The sequence below is a fragment of the Miscanthus floridulus genome, chromosome 15, assembly GCF_019320115.1.
Source record: "Miscanthus floridulus cultivar M001 chromosome 15, ASM1932011v1, whole genome shotgun sequence".
Taxonomy (NCBI): Eukaryota; Viridiplantae; Streptophyta; class Magnoliopsida; order Poales; family Poaceae; genus Miscanthus; species Miscanthus floridulus.
Genome location: NC_089594.1, coordinates 14143955 through 14164104, shown reverse-complemented (window position 1 = coordinate 14164104; position 20150 = coordinate 14143955). Strand labels below are relative to the sequence as shown.

At 53.8% G+C, this 20150-nt stretch overlaps 2 protein-coding genes across 2 annotated transcripts; one reads left to right on the top strand and one right to left on the bottom strand.

The window, feature by feature from the left end:
- Positions 1-1045: 1045 nt before the first annotated feature.
- LOC136507040 (uncharacterized) lies at positions 1046-1429 on the top strand. Its single transcript, XM_066501893.1, has one exon. It carries the CDS (start codon positions 1046-1048, stop codon positions 1427-1429), a length of 384 nt encoding a protein of 127 aa, XP_066357990.1.
- A 13098-nt stretch (positions 1430-14527) lies between these two features.
- Positions 14528-15673, bottom strand: LOC136507039 (uncharacterized). Its single transcript, XM_066501892.1, has one exon. It carries the CDS (start codon positions 15671-15673, stop codon positions 14528-14530), a length of 1146 nt encoding a protein of 381 aa, XP_066357989.1.
- Positions 15674-20150: the final 4477 nt, after the last annotated feature.

Genomic DNA, 20150 nt, shown 5'->3' with positions numbered 1-20150 from the left:
CTTCAAATGCCTCAGGGAAAACGGTATCAAGCTCAACTCCGAGAAGTGTGTCTTTGGGGTCCCCCGAGGCATGCTCTTGGGGTTCATAGTCTCGGAGCGCGGCATCGAGGCCAACCCGGAGAAGGTCTCGGCCGTGACCAACATGGGACCAATCCGGGACATCAAGGGAGTGCACAGGGTTATGGGATGCCTTGTGGCCCTGAGCCGCTTCATCTCACGCCTTGGCGAAAAAGGCCTGCCTCTGTACTGTCTCTTGAGAAAATCCGAGCGCTTCCTTTGGACCCCCAAGGCCGAAGAGTCCCTCACAAAGCTCAAAGCACTACTCACCAATCCTCCCGTCCTGGTACCACCAACCGAGGGCGAGGCCCTCTTACTCTACGTCGCCGTGACAACCCAAGTGGTCAGCGCGGCCGTTGTGGTCGAGAGGCAGGAAGAAGGGCATGCTCTACCCGTCCAATGACCTGTTTACTTCATTAGCGAGGTACTCTCCGAGACCAAGACACGCTACCCCCACATCCAGAAGCTGATCTATGCCATAGTCTTGGCTCGGCGCAAGCTACGTCACTACTTTGAGTCTCACCCAGTGACCTTGGTGTCATCTTTCCCCTTGGGAGAGATAGTCCAGAACCGGGAGGCCTCGGGTAGAATAGCCAAGTGAGGTGTCGAACTCATGGGGGAAGCCCTGTCTTTTGCGCCTCGGAAAGCGATTAAATCTCAGGTCTTGGCCAATTTTGTAGCTGAGTGGACCGACACCCAGCTACCCCCTGCTCAAATCCAGGCAGAATGCTAGACCATGTACTTCGACGGTTCTCTGATGAAGACCAGGGCAGGCATGGGTCTGCTCTTCATCTCGCCCCTCGGAGTGCACATGCGCTACATGATCCGGTTTCACTTCGCCGCCTCCAACAACGTCGCCGAGTATGAGGCTCTCGTGAATGGCCTGCAGATCGCTATCGAACTTGGAGTGCGGCGTCTCGACATTCGAGGCGATTCCTAGCTCGTCGTCGATCAAGTGATGAAGGAGTCAAGCTGCCATGACCCCAAGATGGAGGCGTACTGCAAGCTGGTACGCCACCTTGAAGACAGGTTCGACGGCCTCGAGCTCAACCTCATTGCGCGGAGATTCAACGAGGACGCGGATGAACTAGCAAAGATGGCGTCGGCACGGGCCCCGGTCCCTCCGAACATCTTCGCTAGAGACCTCCACGAACCCTCCATCAGCCACGTCTCGGCGGCATACGAGGGCCCACCAATCGAGCCCACCAAAGGATCCGAGGCTCCCTCTATCACCGAGACCTCCGCGGCCGAGCCCGAGGTCATGGAAATCAATACAGAGCCTCCCGAGGCCGGCCAAGGTACGGACTGGCGGATCCTGTTCCTTGATCACCTCGTTCGAGGAGAGCTTCCCTCAGACAGGACCGAAGCCTGATGACTCGCGCGGCGAGCCAAAGCCTACGTCCTCAGCAACGATGAGTTGTATAGGCGAAGCCCGTCTGGTGTCCTTCAGCGATGCATCACCACTGAGGCAGGCCAAGCCCTACTCTGGGACTTGCATGCGGGAGCCTGCGAACACCATGCAGCGCCTCGGACGCTCATCGGAAACGCCTTCCGCCAAGGATTCTACTGGCCAACGGCAGTAGCTGATGCTACAAAGCTAGTATGCTCCTACAAGGGATGCCAGTACTATGCACGACAGACACACCTCCCGGCCCAAGCCCTCCAAACCATCCCCGTCACATGGCCATTCGCCGTGTGGGGGCTGGACATGGTTGGGCCTCTGTAGAAAGCCCCCGGGGGCTACACCCACTTGTTGGTAGCAATTGACAAGTTCTCCAAATGGATCGAGGCTCGTCCGATCACCCAGATCAAATCCGAGCAAGCGGTGTTGTTCTTCACTGATATCGTCCATAGGTTATGAGTTCCAAACACCATCATCACTGACAATGGAACACAGTTCACCGGCTAGAAGTTCCTGGCGTTCTACGACGACCACCACATCCGTGTGGTCTAGTCAGCCGTAGGACACCCCAGGACAAACAGCCAAGTAGAACGTGCCAACGGCATGATCCTACAAGGCCTCAAGCCGAGAATATACAACCGGTTGAAGAAGTTCGGCAAGAAATGGCTTGCCGAACTACCATCAGTCATCTAGAGCCTGAGGAACACACCGAGCCGAGCCACGGGGTTCACACCATTCTTCCTGGTCTATGGTGCCGAGGCTATCCTCCCCACTGACTTAGAGTACGGATCCCCAAGGCTATAGGCCTACAACGAGCAAAGCAACTGCACTGCCCGCGAGGACGCCCTTGACCAACTGGAGGAAGCCCGAGATGTGGCGCTGCTACATTCGGCCAAGTACCAGCAAGCCCTACGACGCTATCAAGCCCGGCGCATTCAAAGCCGAGACCTGAAGGTGGGCGACCAGGTGCTGAGACTGAGGCAGAGCAACAAGGGACGCCACAAGCTGACCCCGCCATGGGAAGGACTGTACATCGTCGCCCAAGTGCTAAATCCCAGGACCTACAAGCTGGCCAACGAGAAGGGTGAAGTCCTCACCAACGCTTAGATCATAGAACAGCTACGTCACTTCTACCCTTAAATTTCCAAGCATTGTATACACTGTTTCTCGAAGTACATTAAAGAAGCGTTCTTTAGTTGTTCTAATTCTTCGAGAAACCACCCGAGCCCATCGATGTGGGTTCGGCATTACGACAACACTACAAGGGAGACTCGGCTCTGCCTCTGCAGAACCGAGCCTCCCTCAGGGGCAAGAAGGGGGGGAACCCCCTAAGTCCCAGACACCGTTTTTAATCGGTTTTCGATTAAATTTCCACGCCAAACCCTCTCGCGTACTCTAACAAGTCGATTGTAGAAAACCTAAGGACCGAAAGCCCGCCTCGAGGCCAAAAGGCTGGCCAAGCCACGAGACAGCCTACGCCTCCGGGCTACGACAACTCCCTCACCACCTTTTCAGCCTAAAGGTCAGCTGAGGCTCCGAGGAAGTTTTTTGTAAAGGACTTGTCTGGAAACGAAGTAGAGGGCAGAGGCTCAGAGATACAGTAGAAAACAATTAAAAAACAAACACACATGAGTACTTTATAAAAGGCCTCAATGGCCACAAATGTCACAGTACGACGATAATCCTAATCTGCTTACATGGCCCCTTTGGCCTAGGTCAAAACACAGGATCGCCAGCATCGGCGAACGGCATGGGAGGCGCCACCTCCTCTTCAAACAAACTGGCCAGCGCCACGCTAGGTGCCTCAGCCGCCTCCTCGAACTTCACCACCTCCTTCTCGGCCTCCTCGTCATCACCAGCCATGATGTAACCGTCGCTGACGGCCTCGAGGTCGATGCCGGAGTAGTGCGAGGAGACGACGGCCAGGGCGCGCTTGACACCCGTATGCAGCGCCCCCCGAAGCCGCTCGCGGACACAGCCGCTCAACGCAGACGATACCCGACTCGGCCCCCTCAACCTCTAGGGCCCCACAGACGATACGGGCGGCGGTCTGTAGTGCGGTATGCTCCTCAATCTCGGGCTCTAGCGTCGCCTGCACTACGACAGAGGCCTCAGCCGCCCGGGAGACCTCCTTCTCCAAATCTGCGCCAAAACAGACAAGATGGGGTTAAGCACAAAAGAAAATAAGCCAAATAGGGGCGAAGTCTTTACAGGACTCACCCGTGGACTTCTTCTTCCAGGATAAGGCCTCGACATGATTATCCTCGGCCACCTTGAGGGCCTCTATCAGGGCACCCTTCGTAAGCCGATGCGCGCCCTGTTCCGTACCCAGCTGCCCAGCAGTGGCCTTGGCGGAGGCCGTCGCCTAGTCGGCCCGAGCCTTGAAGGTGTCCCGCTCGTCGGCCACCCAAGTCAGCTCCCCCTCCAGCTCCTCGATCCGAGCTGACAAAGGGGCGACTTGCCCCCGAGCCGTGGCCACCTCAACCTTGATATCAGCACAGCGAAGGCGTAGGTCCTCCACCTCCATGCTCCGCACCGACAGAAGCTCGTTGCCACGAGCAAGCAGTTCTGTCTGACGCCGCAGCTGGTCCCAAATATCCATCTCCTACCACAGGAACATCGACTTCCTGAGGGACCGGGTCTCGAGCTCCTGGGTAGGAAAAATAGGGGTCAAATGTTGCGAAAAAACTCGGAAATGGGCGACATAGCACCAAAAAAAGAAAGCACGCACCTGCGTGACCCCGGGCAGATCATCAGCCACGACAGACAGCGCTGTCCGCAGCGACCGCTCCACTAGCTGGCGATATTGCTCGAAGGTGTCCCAACACCCACCCTCGGCCACGTCCTCAAGGGCGAACAGAGGCTCCCCCTCAGGGTCATCTCGGCTCCGCCACCAAACACACGGGTGATCCCACCCGCGGGGCTCGGGTCGGACCCGGACCAGGGCTGAGCTCCCCTCAGTGAGCGTCAGGATTGCCTGCGCCGTGGTACTGGTGGCCTCAGTGTTAGTCACCTCCTTCTCCCGGGAAACATCGTCGAAGGAGACTATCTGGACCACCCGGGCGCTCTCCTGCGACAGTGGCAGGTCTTGGACCAGGGGCGGTGCCGAGGCTCACCCCGCCTCCATCGTCGCACCCAGGGCTGCCAGCTCCGCCGCACCCTGGGCCGCCAGCACCGTTGCACCCGCCGGCGCCACGGCCTCGGTGGTCCTAGGGGCCCCGGCGCACGCCTCCTCGACCTCAGGAGCCCCGGCTTCGACCGCCTCAGCCTCAGAGGTCCTGGGTGCTGCCTCAACCACCTGCTCCATGGCCGCCTTGGTAGATTCTCCTGGGGCAGCCGGCTCCTTTGGGTCGGCTCTGGCCGACGCCATGCCACGCTGCATGGCGGCTTGCGCTTCCGCCACCCATTGGGCGGTGGAGCTGGAGCTCACCTTGAGCACTTTACGTGGCGCCAGAGGAGGCGCCTCCGCCTGACGCTTCTGGCTGAAAGAGAAAACACCCACGAGCTTAGCATACGACTGAGGGGTGAACGGAAGATGCCACAAGTGCCACGAAAAATACTCACCTCGAAAAGGGAATCCGCCGCTTCGGCACCGCGCCCCTCGTCCTCAGCAACGGCGGTGGCGGCGCCACCTCCGTGGGCATCGGTGCTGGTCGGCCCTCACTAGACCCCGGCACCACCTCGTCCCTCTGCGGAGGCGGTTGAATCGCCCCCACCGTTGCCTGCTCCACCTCCACCGTCGAGCCACCCGTGCCTCGGGCGCGTCGGCCTCGGCCCCGGAGCGGTCGATCACCAGCTCCGAGGCACCCTCTCCTCCTCCTGGAGACATCATGCCACTTGCTGGCACCTCAGGTGCCGCTCCCTCGATGTCAGGAAGGTCTTCAATGGGGGCCCGCCCCTCCTCGCTCTCGTCATCATCGCTCGAGGCCTCCGACGACGACGGCGACGGAGACGGCTCCATCGGGAGACCATCGAGCTTCTGCCGGCGGCGGCGTTTGTCCAGCTCTTCATGCTCAAGGGACTTCCTCTTGCGCCTCGCCTCCTCAGCATCCTTCCGCTTCTTCTATGCATCAGCATGCGCCCTGTTCACCGCCCGCCGATCTGCGTCCTCTGGGATGGGCGGCAGGGAGTCTCGCACATCCCTCATCCCCTGCTGGAACGGCAAATGCAAATAAGGGAGCGGGAAGACACGAGAGGGCAAGAAGGCCTCAGGGGCCGCAGTGGCGCGAGACTCACCAGAGAGATGTACCCCCTCGATGGGCGCATCAGGAAGGGACGCAGACCACCGATCTTCAGGTGCCCATCCACCGTGTCCTTCACCTGACATAGAATCTCCTCGTCGGAGAGGGCAACAGTGGACAACCGGATGCCATCGATCGGCTTGTCTGGTGCCATCTCGAACAGGCGCCGCCACCGAGCCATCAGCGGCAGCACCCTCCGACGATGGAAGGCTGCCATGACCACGGCCGCCATGAGACCATGGTCCCGCAGCCTCTCCAGCGCCTCTTGGAGCGGCTGCAGCTTGGGCTGGTCGTCCTTCACCATGCCGTACCTCCACTTCTCCGGTGCGCTCTCCACGATTCGCCCGGTGTAGGGCGGAAACCCGCCATCATCATTACAGAGGTAGAACCAGCTATTGTGCCAGCCGCGATTGGACGACGCAAGCTGAGCCGGGATGTAGAGGGACTGACGGTTCTGGCGTACTTGGAGAGTGCAGCCGCCGGCCCTCATCGCCTTTCTCGTGCCCACCGTTCCCGCCAGCTTGGTGGTGTGCCCCGCCCGAAAGAGGTGGAGCCACAGCTCCCAGTGGGGGGCAATCCCCAGGTATCCCTCGCAGACGGCGATGAAGATGGCCGCCTGCGCGATGGAGTTAGGGTTGAAGTTATGAAGCTCCACGCCATAGTAATGCGGGAGCGCCCGCATGAACCGGTCCACCGGCACGCCGAGGCCACGCTCGTGGAAGGATACGAAGCTCATGATGTAGCCATCGCGAGGCCTCGGCTCCATCTCGCTCCCTGGAGCAATCCACTCCGGCCTATTGGGGTCGGTCACCGGGCGGAGGAGGCCGTCGTCGATGAGCAACCACAGCGTCTCCACGGACACATCGGAGCGACCCCAAGGATCCGCCTAGAGGACAACGGTGCCACCAGCCATGGATGCGGCGGAGAACGCAACTACAGCGGTAACCGACTCTCTACCTCACCTTTCCTCCCCCCTTCTCCTCCCTTCTCCCCGGCGCTCTCTTCCTCTGTTCTTGGCAACTGCTTGAGGGCAGAAAAGATCGAACGTGTATAGGCAAGGTAAGGAGGGGAGGGGCGAGGCTCGTTACGTATTTATGGGGGAGGGAAGGGGATATAACGGACAGGCGATGAAACCAGAAAGATTTCCCTCAGATCTAGCGCGATTAATACCGGTCCGACTAAAACCGCCCACGCGTCCTACTTTTCCTCTCGCTAACTATGCATGTACAGCGTAACGTCCCATCCACAGACTCCACGTCACGACAGCTTGCGGTGAAGTCTGGAGCCATTACGTCCCCACCGAGGAACCGCCCCGAAAGGCGTGCTGGCCGTTGCCAGCCGATGGAAAGGGAATATTCCCTGAATGATTTCTTCCCGTCGAAGGATCTGGGCACCGAGCCCATTACGATCTAGGGGTGCAAAGGCTGGGCCTCCTAGGGTCTCGACAATCGCCCCAGGACAAACAGAGTCAGGGACAACTATGGGCGAGCCCGTACATGGCCGAGGCCCAAGCAAGCGATTGCTTGGGATGCCCTGAGTCGTGTCCGAGACCGGCAGGGAAGTCTCTAAAGGGGATCCCATCGAGGGAGGCACCGAGCCCCCAGAGCCAATCGAACAGCCCTAGCACCCGCTAGAGAAGCCCTCTGGTACTTTTTGGAGTGCGTCTCTTGACCATCAGCCGACCCCTAACGAATGGGGCACGGGCCTCCACTCGGACTTACCCGATAACAGCTCACCGGAGGTGTCACCGCTCGCACCCACCGAGGGTAGCCTGGCAAACTTCACCCCTCCTTTCGAGCGAAAAGGATGCATGAGGGCCGCACAAAAAAGACAGGGAAGCTTCTGACCGCCCTCTTGCTCCAAGCAGAGGCTCAGGGGCTCTTCCTGCAACAAAGCCAAGGCCTCGCGACCCGAACTCGCACTCGGGGGCTCGGCAAATTTACGCCGAGGGCAACCTGGCAAATTTACGCCGAGGGCAACCTGGCAAACTTACGCCGAGGGCAACCTGGCAAACTTACGCCGAGGGCAACCTGGCAAATTTACGCTGAGAGAAACCTGGCAAACTCACCCTTCTCCCCGAGCGAAAGGGATGTGCAGGGGCCGCACGAGAAAGATAGGAGAACTCCCGACCGCCCTCTTGCTCGAGCAGAGGCTCAAGGGCTCTTCCTGCGACCAGGACGGAGCCCAGCAACCCGAACTCGCGCTCGGGGGCTCCGCAAACGCAGATATACACCTCACTCGACAGGGAAAAAGCCCCTGGAGGAGAAAATCCACTCCTCCAGTGCCTCGGGGGCTACACCCGGCGGGTGCGCTCGCGCGCACCCACCGAGGCCTCGAACACAAAACATGATCCCAACGGGAGAACGCTGCAAGACAAGTCTCGTTAGAACCTCAAGGAGAGTGCTCACACTCCCCCTGAGGCTCGGGGGCTACTGTCGGATACCATAAAAAGGGGTACCCTAAGCAAGAACCGAAAAAAATTGCTTAGACCTAGAAAACACCGAAGCCGGAGCACCAAGACAAGGCCTCTACCGAATCTCCGACTTGCCCGAGGCCCCTGCGCTTGGCCTCGGATGAGGTACCGAATCTCCGACTCGCCCGAGGCCCCCGCGCTAGGCCTCGGACGAGATGCCAATTCTCCGACTCGCCCGAGGCCCGATCCCTCAAAGCCTCAGACAAGCACCCAGTTCCCCGACTCGCTCAAGGCTGGCTCGGAACTAGCCCCATCACCGCTGCTCCCACAAAACTATGCTGACGGAACGTCGCTTCCCATTAAAAGCGCCCAGCCACTCCCGCAACGTTAGTTGCACGTCAGGCATAGTACAGCGGAGTGGCCGATATGGGAGTCGCATCAGCGCCCTGCCATCCGGGATAAGACCGGCGTCCATACTACACTATGCTACCTAACCCCTGCTCTAGAGCAGTGCGGCATGAAGAGTCATATCCAAGTCCCTGTAGCTTCGTAATCAGCGTAGAGAACACCCCGACAGAGCCTCGGACGTGCTGTTCATTCTCCGCCTCGCCCGAGACCCCCCGGCAGGGCCTCAGACGTGCTGTTCATTCTCCGCCTCGCCCGAGACCCCTCGGCAGGGCCTCAGACGTGCTGTTCATTCTCCGCCTCGCCCGAGACCCCCCGGTAGGGCCTCGGACGCACTGTTCCTGCTCCGCCTCGCCCGAGGCTAGGCTCATCCCGCATCCTCGATGCCTCCACCTCAACTGACCCCTAACAAGCTGTTCCATCCATTTAATACGACCGACCGCAACCGCTACGTCAGCCACGATCAACATGGTACGGCAACAGGGATGATGTGACAATGGTCAAGTCTCTTTTTTGCCATCCCTACTGACAATACAGGGGTACCATGCCCTGTACACGTACACCCCACACTGCTCCGCCCAAATCAGATACGACGCTGACTGTCGAGACCCCGCATCGAACACAGGTCATCTCTAAGGCCTCGGCAAAGCAGGCCTCGGCAAAGCATGCCTCGGCGCAACTGGCTGCAGCAACCGCCAAGCCTTGCCACTCGATCAAAACGGGAAGCACGCAGGGCTCGGCATGTCTCCTACAGAGGAGGCCATACTGACTCGACGTCAACAGGGACTCCCACGACCTCAACAGGCTTATCAATCACCATTCCTGACACTGCTGCTACAGGAATAGGCTACAACACCTGATCTTCTTCCCCCGCTAAGGATCCATGTGTAGCTCTCTCATGTACTCCTGGCTCCCTCCTTGCAACTATAAAAGGAAGCAGCCAGGACCATTTCTAGGCAGGCGAACATAGGCAGATTCATCGGATCAATATCTCAAACAACCCACACCACTCCGCGTAGAGATCTAGGACAAGTTCCCTCTCTCGCCCCGCTTGTAACCCCCTGCTACGAGCATTTCGGTGCAAGGAATACAAGATCGCTCTCTCAGACTAGACGTAGGGCACATCTTGCCTGAACCAGTATAAACCTTGTGCCTCTTTGCATCACCATCCGGGATTAGGAACATGCAGTGCATTTTACTCGTTGGTTGAGGACCCCCCCTAGTCCAAAACACCGACTCCATGATGAAGGACCGGGACGGCTGGAGAACACAGTGCCAGGAGGTCACCAAGGACCGCGATACCTAGAAGGGCCGGTGCCAGGAGGTAGCAAAGGGCATTCTGTCGGTCCTTGACCTCATCAACACAGAGCTGGCGGGGGATATGCCGAGGGCACCGTAGCTGGGGTTGATCGAGAAGTGCCAAAGGGCATGGGGATGGTTCCAGGAGTTTGTGAGGGAGGCGGGAGAATACGCAGGTGCACATGTGCTGAGCATGGTACGTGCTCACAACCCCCTGATCGACCTCACACGCCTAGAGGTTGGATACCCAAAAGAGGTGGATCCAGACAAGGCCGACGAGCTGTGGATTACCCATCTAGACTTATCGGCGAAGATAATTGGAGATATAAACTTGTGTAGGAGTGCGACACCGCCTGTACAAGGAGCGCCGTCAATTAGTCAGCTGGCAGCGCCTCCAACTTCAAGCCAGCCGGCGGTGCCTGCGGTCTCGACCAGCCAAGCATCGGCGGGGCCATCTTCTTCAGCCCGATCAATGCCAGAGTCCCCAAGGACCGAGCACGAGGCCAGGACCAGCGAGCAATAGACGTCGCGTGCCCCGACCAGCCAGTAGTCTAGGCTATAGCTGTAGAAGAAGATGTAGTTAGTTTATTGTAAACTTGTGCCTTTTCAGGCAAGTTTGTAATAAAGTATTTGTGCAACAATGTAGGCTTGTTTGTTTTGTAAAAAACGTGTTTAAGCTCGAGTATTGTGTCGGCGTAACTAAGTTAGAATGTGTTAGTGTTCCATTTAGTTGTACCGGTTTAAGCGACACGTCGTCCCTTGGAGTTTGTACGGCTCTGGGTCAACTTGGTGGTCTGGGTGTGAGGCGCGGAGCCTGTGCACACGTGAGAGTGCACAAGTCAAACCAGAGAGCACCCGCCGACCACCCGGAGCACAGAGAGCTGATCCCGCGCATGCGTTGGGAGGAGCCAGAGATGGGGCCTGTTCCGAGAACCCGAGGAGGAACCGTGGTCGGTGAACTGATATATTAAAAAATTAGAGTAGCAGCAGTCTGCTAAATAACTCATTAGAGTGGTCGGAGAAATCATAACTGCTTTATTTAAAATAATGCAAAATACTGTAAAGGTACAAATCTTTTGTTGCAGTCACTAAGGATAGAAACGCCTAAGCTTGTCGATGTGCCAGGAATTCGGGACGTCTGTGCCATCTAGGTGAGCCAGCCTATATGACGTAGGCCGTGTAACCTCCTTGACCATGAAGGGTCCTTCCCATGGTGCTGCAAGCTTGTGAACGCCGTCTTGGTTCGTCTTCCACTTTAGGACTAGGTCACCGACCACGAAGAACCGCTCCTTGACGTTCTTATTGTAATACCTGCGCAAGACATCAAGATACTTGGCTGTCCGTATGCAGGAGTCAAGCCACCGCTCCTTGTCTCAATTTACTTCGAGTTCTCGTGATTCATTGGCCCTGTCCTCATCATAGTTTTCAACCCTTGGTGATCGGAAAGCGATATCTGCTGGAAGGACTGTCTCGGCACCATAAACCATGAAGCATGGGGACACGCCAGTATTACGACTGGGTTGGGTTTTGAGACCCCAGACCACGGCCGGCAATTCCCTGATCCATCTTCCCAGAGCTTTGTCGTTTTCCCTGTACATCCTTTTCTTCAACGCGTCCAAGATCATGCCATTGGCCCGCTCGACCTATCCGTTAGCTCTGGGGTGCGCCACCGAAACGTATTTTACTACTATGCTCCTTTCATCGCAGAAGTCCCAAAATGCGCTCCCGGTGAACTGAGAGCCTAGATCAGTGATGATGCTATTGGGTAAGCCAAAGCGGTGAATGATCTGGTCGAGGAACTCGACATTCTTCTCTGAGGATGCCTTGACTAAAGGCATGTACTCGATCCATTTGGAGAACTTATCGATCAGCACGAAGACACATTTAAAATTTCTAGGAGCCGGCTTGAAGGGCCCGATCATATCCAGTCCCCAGCATGAGAAGGGCCAGGAGGTTGGTATGGTCTAGATCTCGTGTGCTGGCACATGGATTCTCTTGGCAAAAAACTAGCATCCTTCACAAAGGCGGACCAGCTTCTCTGCATCGGCCATAGCTGATGGCCATTAGAAACCTGCTCAGAAAGCCTTACCGACCAGTGTTCTAGAGGCTGCGTGATTATCGCACGAGCCAGAATGGATTTTACCCAGGACTTCAACGCCATCTTCCTAGGTTATGCACTTCATTAAAATTTCTTCCTTCGAGTTCTTGCGCCACAGTTTGCCATTGACGAGCAGGTACTGCTTGCTGCGGCGCATGAGGCGCTCGACCTCTGCTCTGTCGGTGGGACCACTACCGTCTGTCAAGTACTTGATGAAAGGTACTCTCCAATCAGGAATAGTGGTGGTCGGAGAAGGTTCTGTGGTGGTCGGAGTTGGAACCATGGCCACCAACTGCTGGTCTGGGGGCTTCTCGACCACGGGGTCTTCTTCTTCTTTGATGGAGGGCTTGAGCAGGTCCTAAACGAATACGCCATGTGGGACTTTTGCTCGGGATGACCCTAACTTTGACAGCGCATCAGCTACTTGATTTTTGTCCTGAACCACGTGTATGTACTCGAGGCCGTAGAACCTGCCTTCTAACTTTCTGATTTCCTTGCAGTAAGCGTCCATCTTCTCACTAGTCGTATCCCAGTCTTTATTGAGCTGGTTTATGACTAGAGCCGAGTCGCCATAGACGTAGAGGCGTTTGATGCCAAGTTCGACCACGATGCGCAGGCCGTGGAGGCATGCCTCATACTCGGCAGCGTTGTTAGATGCTGGGAAGTAAATCCTAAGCACGTAACGGAGCTTTTCTTTGGTCGGTGAGATGAAGAGTACTCCTGCTCCAGCGCCATCTATGTTGAGGGAACCGTCAAAGTACATATGCCAATACTCAGCGAGGCCCTAGGAGACAGGTGTACTTAAATCGGTCCACTCAATGATGAAGTCGACTAGTGCTTGAGACTTGATGGTCATACGGCTTGTAAATTCTAATGAAAAAGGGCATAGCTCCATTGCCCATTTAATGATGCGGCCGTTCGCATCCTTGTTGCTAATGATGTCACCAAGTGGGTACACGGTCACGACCACCACATGATATCCGTTGAACTAATGTTTCAACTTTTAGGATGTGATCAATATGGCATAGATGAGCTTCTAGATCTGTGGGTACCTGGTCTTGGAATTGTTGAGCACCTCGCTGATGAAATAAATTGGGCGCTGGACATTGTAAAAGTGGCTAGGCTCATCGCGCTCGACCACGACGGCCATAGAGACCACTCGATCCGTTGCCGCAATGTAGAGTAGAAAGACCTCATAGTCTTTAGGAGCAGTGAGGACCGGAGGAGAGGTAAGGAATTATTTTAACTACATGAATGCAGCGTCAGCTTCCTCCGACCATTCAAATTTTTTAGATGGCTTGAGCAGCTTGAAGAAGGGTAGGCCCTTTTCGCCTAGTCGTGATATGAAGCGGCTGAGGGCGGCCATACAGCCGGTAAGCTTCTGGACATCCTTAACTTTTTTGGGAGGTTGCATGTCTAAGACAGCTTTTACCTTCTCTGGTTTGGGACGTATGCCATCGTGATTGACGACGTTGCCCAGTAGTATACCAGATGGGACTCCAAAGATGCACTTCTTTGGGTTTAATTTCCATTGAAAATTGTTAAGCGCAACAAAGGTACATTTTAGGTCGTTGACCAGGGTGTGGGATTCCCTGGTTTTCACGACTATGTCATCAACATAAGCCTCAACAAGGTGATCTTTAATCTCATCTTTGAGGCATGCCTGGATGACGCGTTGGTAGGTGGCTCCGTGTTTTTGAGCCTGAATGACATGGTCATGTTGCAGTAGGCGCCGAAGGGCGTGACGAAGGACGTCTTGATCTGGTCGTCCTTATGGAGAGCGATCTGGTGGTAACCAGAGTAGCAATCGAGAAAGGACAGCAGCTCATAGCCGGCTATTGAGTCTATGACCTCGTCTATGCGAGGTAAGCCGAAGGGGTCTTTAGGGCAGTGTTTGTTGAGATCAGTGTAATCAACGCACATTCTCCATTCTTTATTCTTTTTGCGTACAAGGACCAGGTTGGCTAACCACTCCGGATGATATACTTCTTTGATAAATCCAGCTACTAAAAGCCGGGTAACTTCTACCCTAATAGCCTCCTTTTTGTTGCGAGCAAACCATCGTAGCTTCTGCTTGATAGGTTTGGCTTTGTTTGAGACATTTAAAGAGTGCTCGATCAAGTCCCAAGGTACACCGGGCATGTCAACGGGTTTCCACGCGAACACACTTACGTTGTCCCTTAGAAACCTAACGAGCGCGTCTGCCTATTTTGGATCCAGGTTAGCCCCGATGAGGGCCGTCTTGCTGGGATCACCCTCGACCAGCTGGATCTCCTTGCGGTCCTTGGACTTGATGGTCTTGCACGGGGCTTCGAGCACTGGGATTTCCAGGTAGTCGACGGGGGTCTTCTTGGCATCGAGTTTGGTCTCTTCAATGCGGATCGAGAGGTCGATGGCCTCGGCAACTTTGAAGCTCTCCTCTTCACAGGTGTAGGCCACGAACACGTTGCCTCTGAGAGTAAGGACTCCCTTCTCGGTCGGCATCTTGAGCACCAAGTAAGTACAGTGGGGCACAGCCATGAATTTGGTGAGCGACGGTCGACCAAGGATGGCGTGGTAAGTGCCCTCGAAGTCAGCGACCACGAAGTTGATGAAGTCGGTGGTGTGCCAAACTACACAGGGAGCGTGATCTGCCCGAGAGGCGTAGAGCTCTGTCCGGGGAGCATGCCCCAGAACTGTGCCTCGTAGGGCCTGAGGTCGGCCTGAGTCAACTTCAAGGCCGAAAGGCTGTTGCGAAATAGGATGTCGATGGAGCTACCGCTGTCGATGAGTACCCTATTGAACCAAACACTATTGATACAGGGATCGAGAACGAGAGGAAAATGGCCCAGCTCAGGAATTGCAACCCATCGGCCTCGCCTATTGAAGGAGATTTCCTGGTGAGACCAAGCAGGGAGCCTGGGATCGGTGATGAGGTTGTCGGCGTTGGTGACGTTCATGCAGGCACGGGTGAGCAGCTTGCGCTCGTGTTTGGATTCGACGGACACCTTGCCCACGAAGATGGAGTGGACATGGTCGGTCGACTTGACATACTGGTGACGAGGGTCCCTCTCCTGTTCGTCATCGTCGTCCTCATGGTTACGCTGCTTCTCGACCTCGTTAGGTTTGCCGGCATCGTCTTGGGCTTGTTTGCGCGTGTAGATGGCCTTGAGGACGCGGCAATTCTCCATGGTATGATTTGATTTGGGGTGAACCTGGCAGGGTCCCTTTAGCACCTTGGCATAATCGTCCTCATAGTTACGGCGACCACCGCCCTTCTTGACGGTGTTGACTTGCTCGTCATCTTCTCGGGGGCGCTTGCCCTTGTAGTCATCACGGCGATTACGTCGCTGATCGCGGTTGTCATGGCAATCGCGGTTGTCATTACGCTGGTCCCGGTGGTCATAGTTGTCATTCCGACCACGGTCATCGCGATAGTCGTCACAGCGTGGTGGGTGGTCGGAGCGTGGAGCTCTGCCTGTTTCTTCGTTGATCAGCTTCTTGGCATCATCGGCGTCTGCATACTTCTTGGCCATGGCGAGTAGCTCCGTGACCGAACCGGGTCGCTTACGGAGCAGCTCGTCTTTGAGATCATCGTGGAAGCGGAGGCCTGTGATGAAGGCTGAGATTGCTTCGTCAACGGTGATCTTGGGGATTTTGAGACGCATATCCGAGAAGCGTCGGATGTAATCGCGCAAAGGTTCATCCCTGCGGTCGTGAATCCACTGTAGATCGTACTTGTTGCCAGGTTGCTCACACGTTGCAATGAAGTTGTCCATAAAGGCTTGATGAAGATCTTGCCATGTGTCGAAGTGATTCTCTGGCAACCCGACCAGCCATTGGTGGCCTGCCTAGTCAAGAACGACTGGGAGGTAGTTAGCCATGATGTGCTCGTCGCCCATGGCTAATCGGACGGCAGTCTCGTAAAGCATGATCCATAGCTCAGGGTTTTCCTTGCCATCGTACTTCTAGAGCTTCTCGAGCTTGAAGTTTCTTGGCCAAGTGACTTGTCAGAGATGAGCAGTAAACTGCTTTAGGCCAGGAGGACCGTGTGTGGTGTCATATTCAATGCGGCGGATGCTTTCGTGAGATGCATGGTCATTGGCCCGTTGGTTGATGTGACTACGCAAATCACGCTCACCGAGTGACTAGCGGAGATCGTAGTTGCCACCACGGCGATCCCGGTTGCCACCCTGATTGACGCCATGACCACGGTTGTCACGTCGGTTGTCATCGCGACCACCGTTGCGACCGCCGTCTCCACCTTGGTGGTTTTCTGGTGGGTCGTTGTTACGTGAGCCGCATTGATTCGACGGCTGTGGGCGACTTGAATGCTGGCGGCTGCGACTTGATGCGAGTGATGTACTTGCAGCCTGTGCTCTGTGTGCGATCTGCACGGTCTGGGCCATAGCGGCCGTCAGATAAGCTTGCATGTCGTCGTGAATCTCCTGGACTTCTGGGATGTTTGGCAGCCGTTGTAAATTGGCCATGGCGACCGCCACATTAGCACTTGGGGTTTTGAAGATTTGTTTGTCGCCTACCAGGTCGAAGGCGTCATTGAGGTCTTGTGGTCGGGGTCCTCTCCGACGTTCTTCTTCTTCTGCTTCGGCTTGTCTGCGTTGAGCACGATCGGCATTGCGTTGTTCGCGCTGTTGCCTTTGCTCGTTGGTTTCGCCATTTGCCAAGGTGGGTTCGTCGTTGCTGACGACGTTGATCATACCTCCACGCCTTGGCGAGAAAGTCAGGAATTGAGGAAACCCCGGAGGGTGGTCTGGTAGATCTAGATCATATTCGCTGTCATCGTTGTGTTGGACCTCGGTTTGGATGGAGCCATTAGATGCAGTGCTCAATAGAGAACTAGAATTGCCATCTTCGAGTGTGTGGACTGAGCCTTCTCGATACTCCTCGATCTGCACCATGTTGACGAAATTGTGTTTTCGTGGCCGAGGTTGGTGTAGAGGGCATAGATCTGAAGCATGGCCCCGCTCCTTAGGATCCATGAACAGATGTGGTATATGGTACGTGTACTCGGAAGCAGCATTGCTCAGGCCATAGGGTGGGGCCCGAGGATCCTCCGTTAGGGCTTTGTACTCAGAGAGCCTGAGGCCAGTCGTAGGAGCTGGTCGGAGACAAACAAAGCACCCTTTGGGAGTAGATGTGACCACGAGATCTGTATCTAGCCGTGTAGGACGGCTGGCCCGAGCTGGTCAGGGAGATCTGTTGTGGTGGGTGGGAACCTGCTCGGTAGATTGATTTTGGATCGAATCTACCAAAGCTAGGGTTTCAGCAAGCTTGGTGCCAACTCGGTCGATGGAATCGAGCAGATCGGTGTTATCGATCGGCCTTCCTTTGTAGCGGGGAAGCGAGCGACGGGTTGTCGGTGTAACACCCTCGGTGTTAAGCATGCATTTAACCTTGACATTGCATGATCATAAGCATCCATGAGCATGCATGTGCATGAGCATCTCAATTGCTATACCTTTGTTAGCTTATATTTCATGTGTGTTACTTAATTACCTTACTTAAGTTAGGGTTTTCATGGAACCAAAGTATGGAATGTGTGTGGAACCTTGGGAATGCTTTAAACATGTTTAGAATAGCATAAGGAACCACTTTGGTACTCATGACTAAGTCTAGTTTGGTCTCTAAGTCTTTGATATGGTGTATGTCATCATTTTAAAGTATTATGTTTGACCTAGTTTGAACTATGTCATAGAGACTTTGCATGGCAGTGAACCTTTAAGAAAAGTTGTAGTATTTGAGTAGAGCAACAACTTTTATGTTTGGGTCTTGAGCTAATTCAGTGCGTAGCTTAGTCATTTTGTGCTCACAAAAATCCATATTTCACTGTTTTGCGACACTTAGAATTTTTCTAAGTCAAAACTGGTTTCCAGTGTTATTTGCTCAACTTTGGGCTGATTTTACTCCGTATTGACTGAGAATTGGAACTCGATACTTTAATGGAAGTTGAAGATAGTATATAGGTATTCAAATTTGGTTTAGGAAGTTTGCACTAATAATAAACAGATTAGGATATTTTTAGTCGCCAAGTATCGTTGTCAGGCTGGAATCGTGGCTCTGATGGCGCGCTACAGTAACCCCGGCCGGCTTCAGTGTTTGAAAGCCGCGTGGTGCCACGCGTCGCCGTTGGCCTGACCGGCCAGGCCACGTCGAGCTGCAGCACGGCACATCAAGCCCAAGCCTCCGCCCGTGACTTCGCAGCGCTCGTATTTCATTTCTCTGCCTCCCTTCGCCTTCACGCTCGACCGCAGCAGCCGCATCCGCTCACCGCAGCGCCGCCGTCGTCGTTGCCGTCCCTTGCTCGCACCACATCTCTTCTCCACCACCGCAGCAGCTTCACTGTGTTCCCACCGTCGTACCGCGCCCACATTCGCTTACTAGCCGCGCCCGGTAAGCCGCCGTGCCGCGCGCGGACCTCGCCGGTGTTCCCGTCGCCGTGGTTGCATAGCTCTGTCGCCGTGGCTGCACCGCCTCCGTCCGTTGTTTGCCGCGATAGTGGTTGAGATAGCTTCTCCGTAGTCGGTATAGTCTTGTCCGAGCCATAGACCGAGCTTCCATGGCCAGCTCCTGCGTCTCACCGTCGAGCCGTGCCGTCGTGCCGCCATGAACGCTGCCATCGTGCTTCGCTCCATCAATCGGTCCAATTAGCTAGCTCGTTGTGTTCGCAATGTCTTGGTGATCGTCGTAGTACCGGTGATGTCACCGGTAAAGCTCGCCGCCGTCGAAGTCCGGCCGAGCCGCGTCGGGCATCGTGGCTCCTCTGTTTTCGTTCGCTACAGTGACTCAATTGAAAAAGATAGTTCATTTATTTCAGTTTTTGCATGCAAATTTGGAAAATCATAAGTGGAGTTATAGAGGTCCAATTTTTGTGAACCAAATTTTGTTGTGTTCCTTATTAAGTGTAGTTGTTTATAAAAATATGAAATGTACATTTTCTGGTATTTGTCATGGTGATTTAAATGTATTTAAATAAATGCTTTTTGTATATTTACAATCTTGTAAATTAGATATCTTGAGATAGAAATGTGATAAAATTGTGATTCCAATTTTGTTAGTTTTGTGTTGACATGCTCTAGCTAGGAAAAATAATAAGCTTGCTGTAAACTTGATTGAAATATGATCTTTCTATTTATCTAGTAATAAATGGTATTTTCTAAGGAAAATTGTAGGGATAAAAATATGCAACATATTGACATGCAAATTTTTGCATAGTAGTATGGCACTAATATGATGCTAGTAAAAATATATAATCTATTGTTTGATACTTTTCTATAGGGTTTACTATTTTCGCTAAAATAGACCTTGCTAGCTTGTCATTTTTGTAAAGAATGTTATTCTTGGTAAAATGGCATGAAACTTTTATAGTAGTCTATTGGTAGCACTTGTAAGCCACTGTAATTTTCTGAGAATTTATTACGCACATTTGGTATATGTTTATTATTTAACCTAAGTATCTTAGTAAATTGATAAAGGCATTTAAATAAATAGTTTGGGATTGGACATTATGTTTTCTTGAGTGTATTTGATGTACTTGAACTGTTGTTGTACTTGGTAGTGTCCAATTTGGAATGTTTGTATGCAGTAAAAATATCGTTGCTTTATAATTCGGGTGACAAAGGTTTTTGGACAGATTATGTGGTTTGGCATGTTGCATAGTCAAAATGATGTTTTCTGTAAAAATGGTTAATAACAAAGTTGTAGGTAACTTCTTCATCTATCTTGTGTTAAAATTTCAGGGCAATAGGCCAAAGGGTTTAGGAGTTATAGCTGTTTAAAGTTAGTATTCCGAAATACTTGCTCTCTGGAATTTCTGGACAGCACTGTATTGATTGCCTATTTTGGTTAGGATAGAGTGTGAATTAGCTTTTAGTGATTAAATAAGAGTTGTAGGAAATTTTATAAGCTTTCCATAAAGTCTAAGATCACAGAATTTGGATAAATATAACTTCAGTAATGATATAACCTTGTAACTGTTATGTGTAACTTAGATATTGCCTTGTGTGAAATTTGTAAGTAACTCGAGAAGAGATATGCACCAACTAGGTAAATGAGGAGTTAGCATTGTTATAATTTTTCTACTTAACATCATTTGTCGCAGCATGTACATTCCTTTATCACATCCTCCGTGATCCATCTTATGCATTCATGGTACTTACTTATGCATATGCATGCAATAGGTGCAACCGAGGGGATCACACTAGTGGAGCTCGACGCCGAGCCGCAGGAGGAGCATCA

What these genes read in the sequence shown, in the direction of transcription:
- LOC136507040 (XM_066501893.1), top strand. Translation starts at nt 1,046, where the DNA reads ATGGAGGCGTACTGCAAGCTGGTACGCCACCTTGAAGACAGGTTCGAC.
- LOC136507039 (XM_066501892.1), bottom strand. Translation starts at nt 15,673, where the DNA reads ATGGACAACTTCATTGCAACGTGTGAGCAACCTGGCAACAAGTACGAT.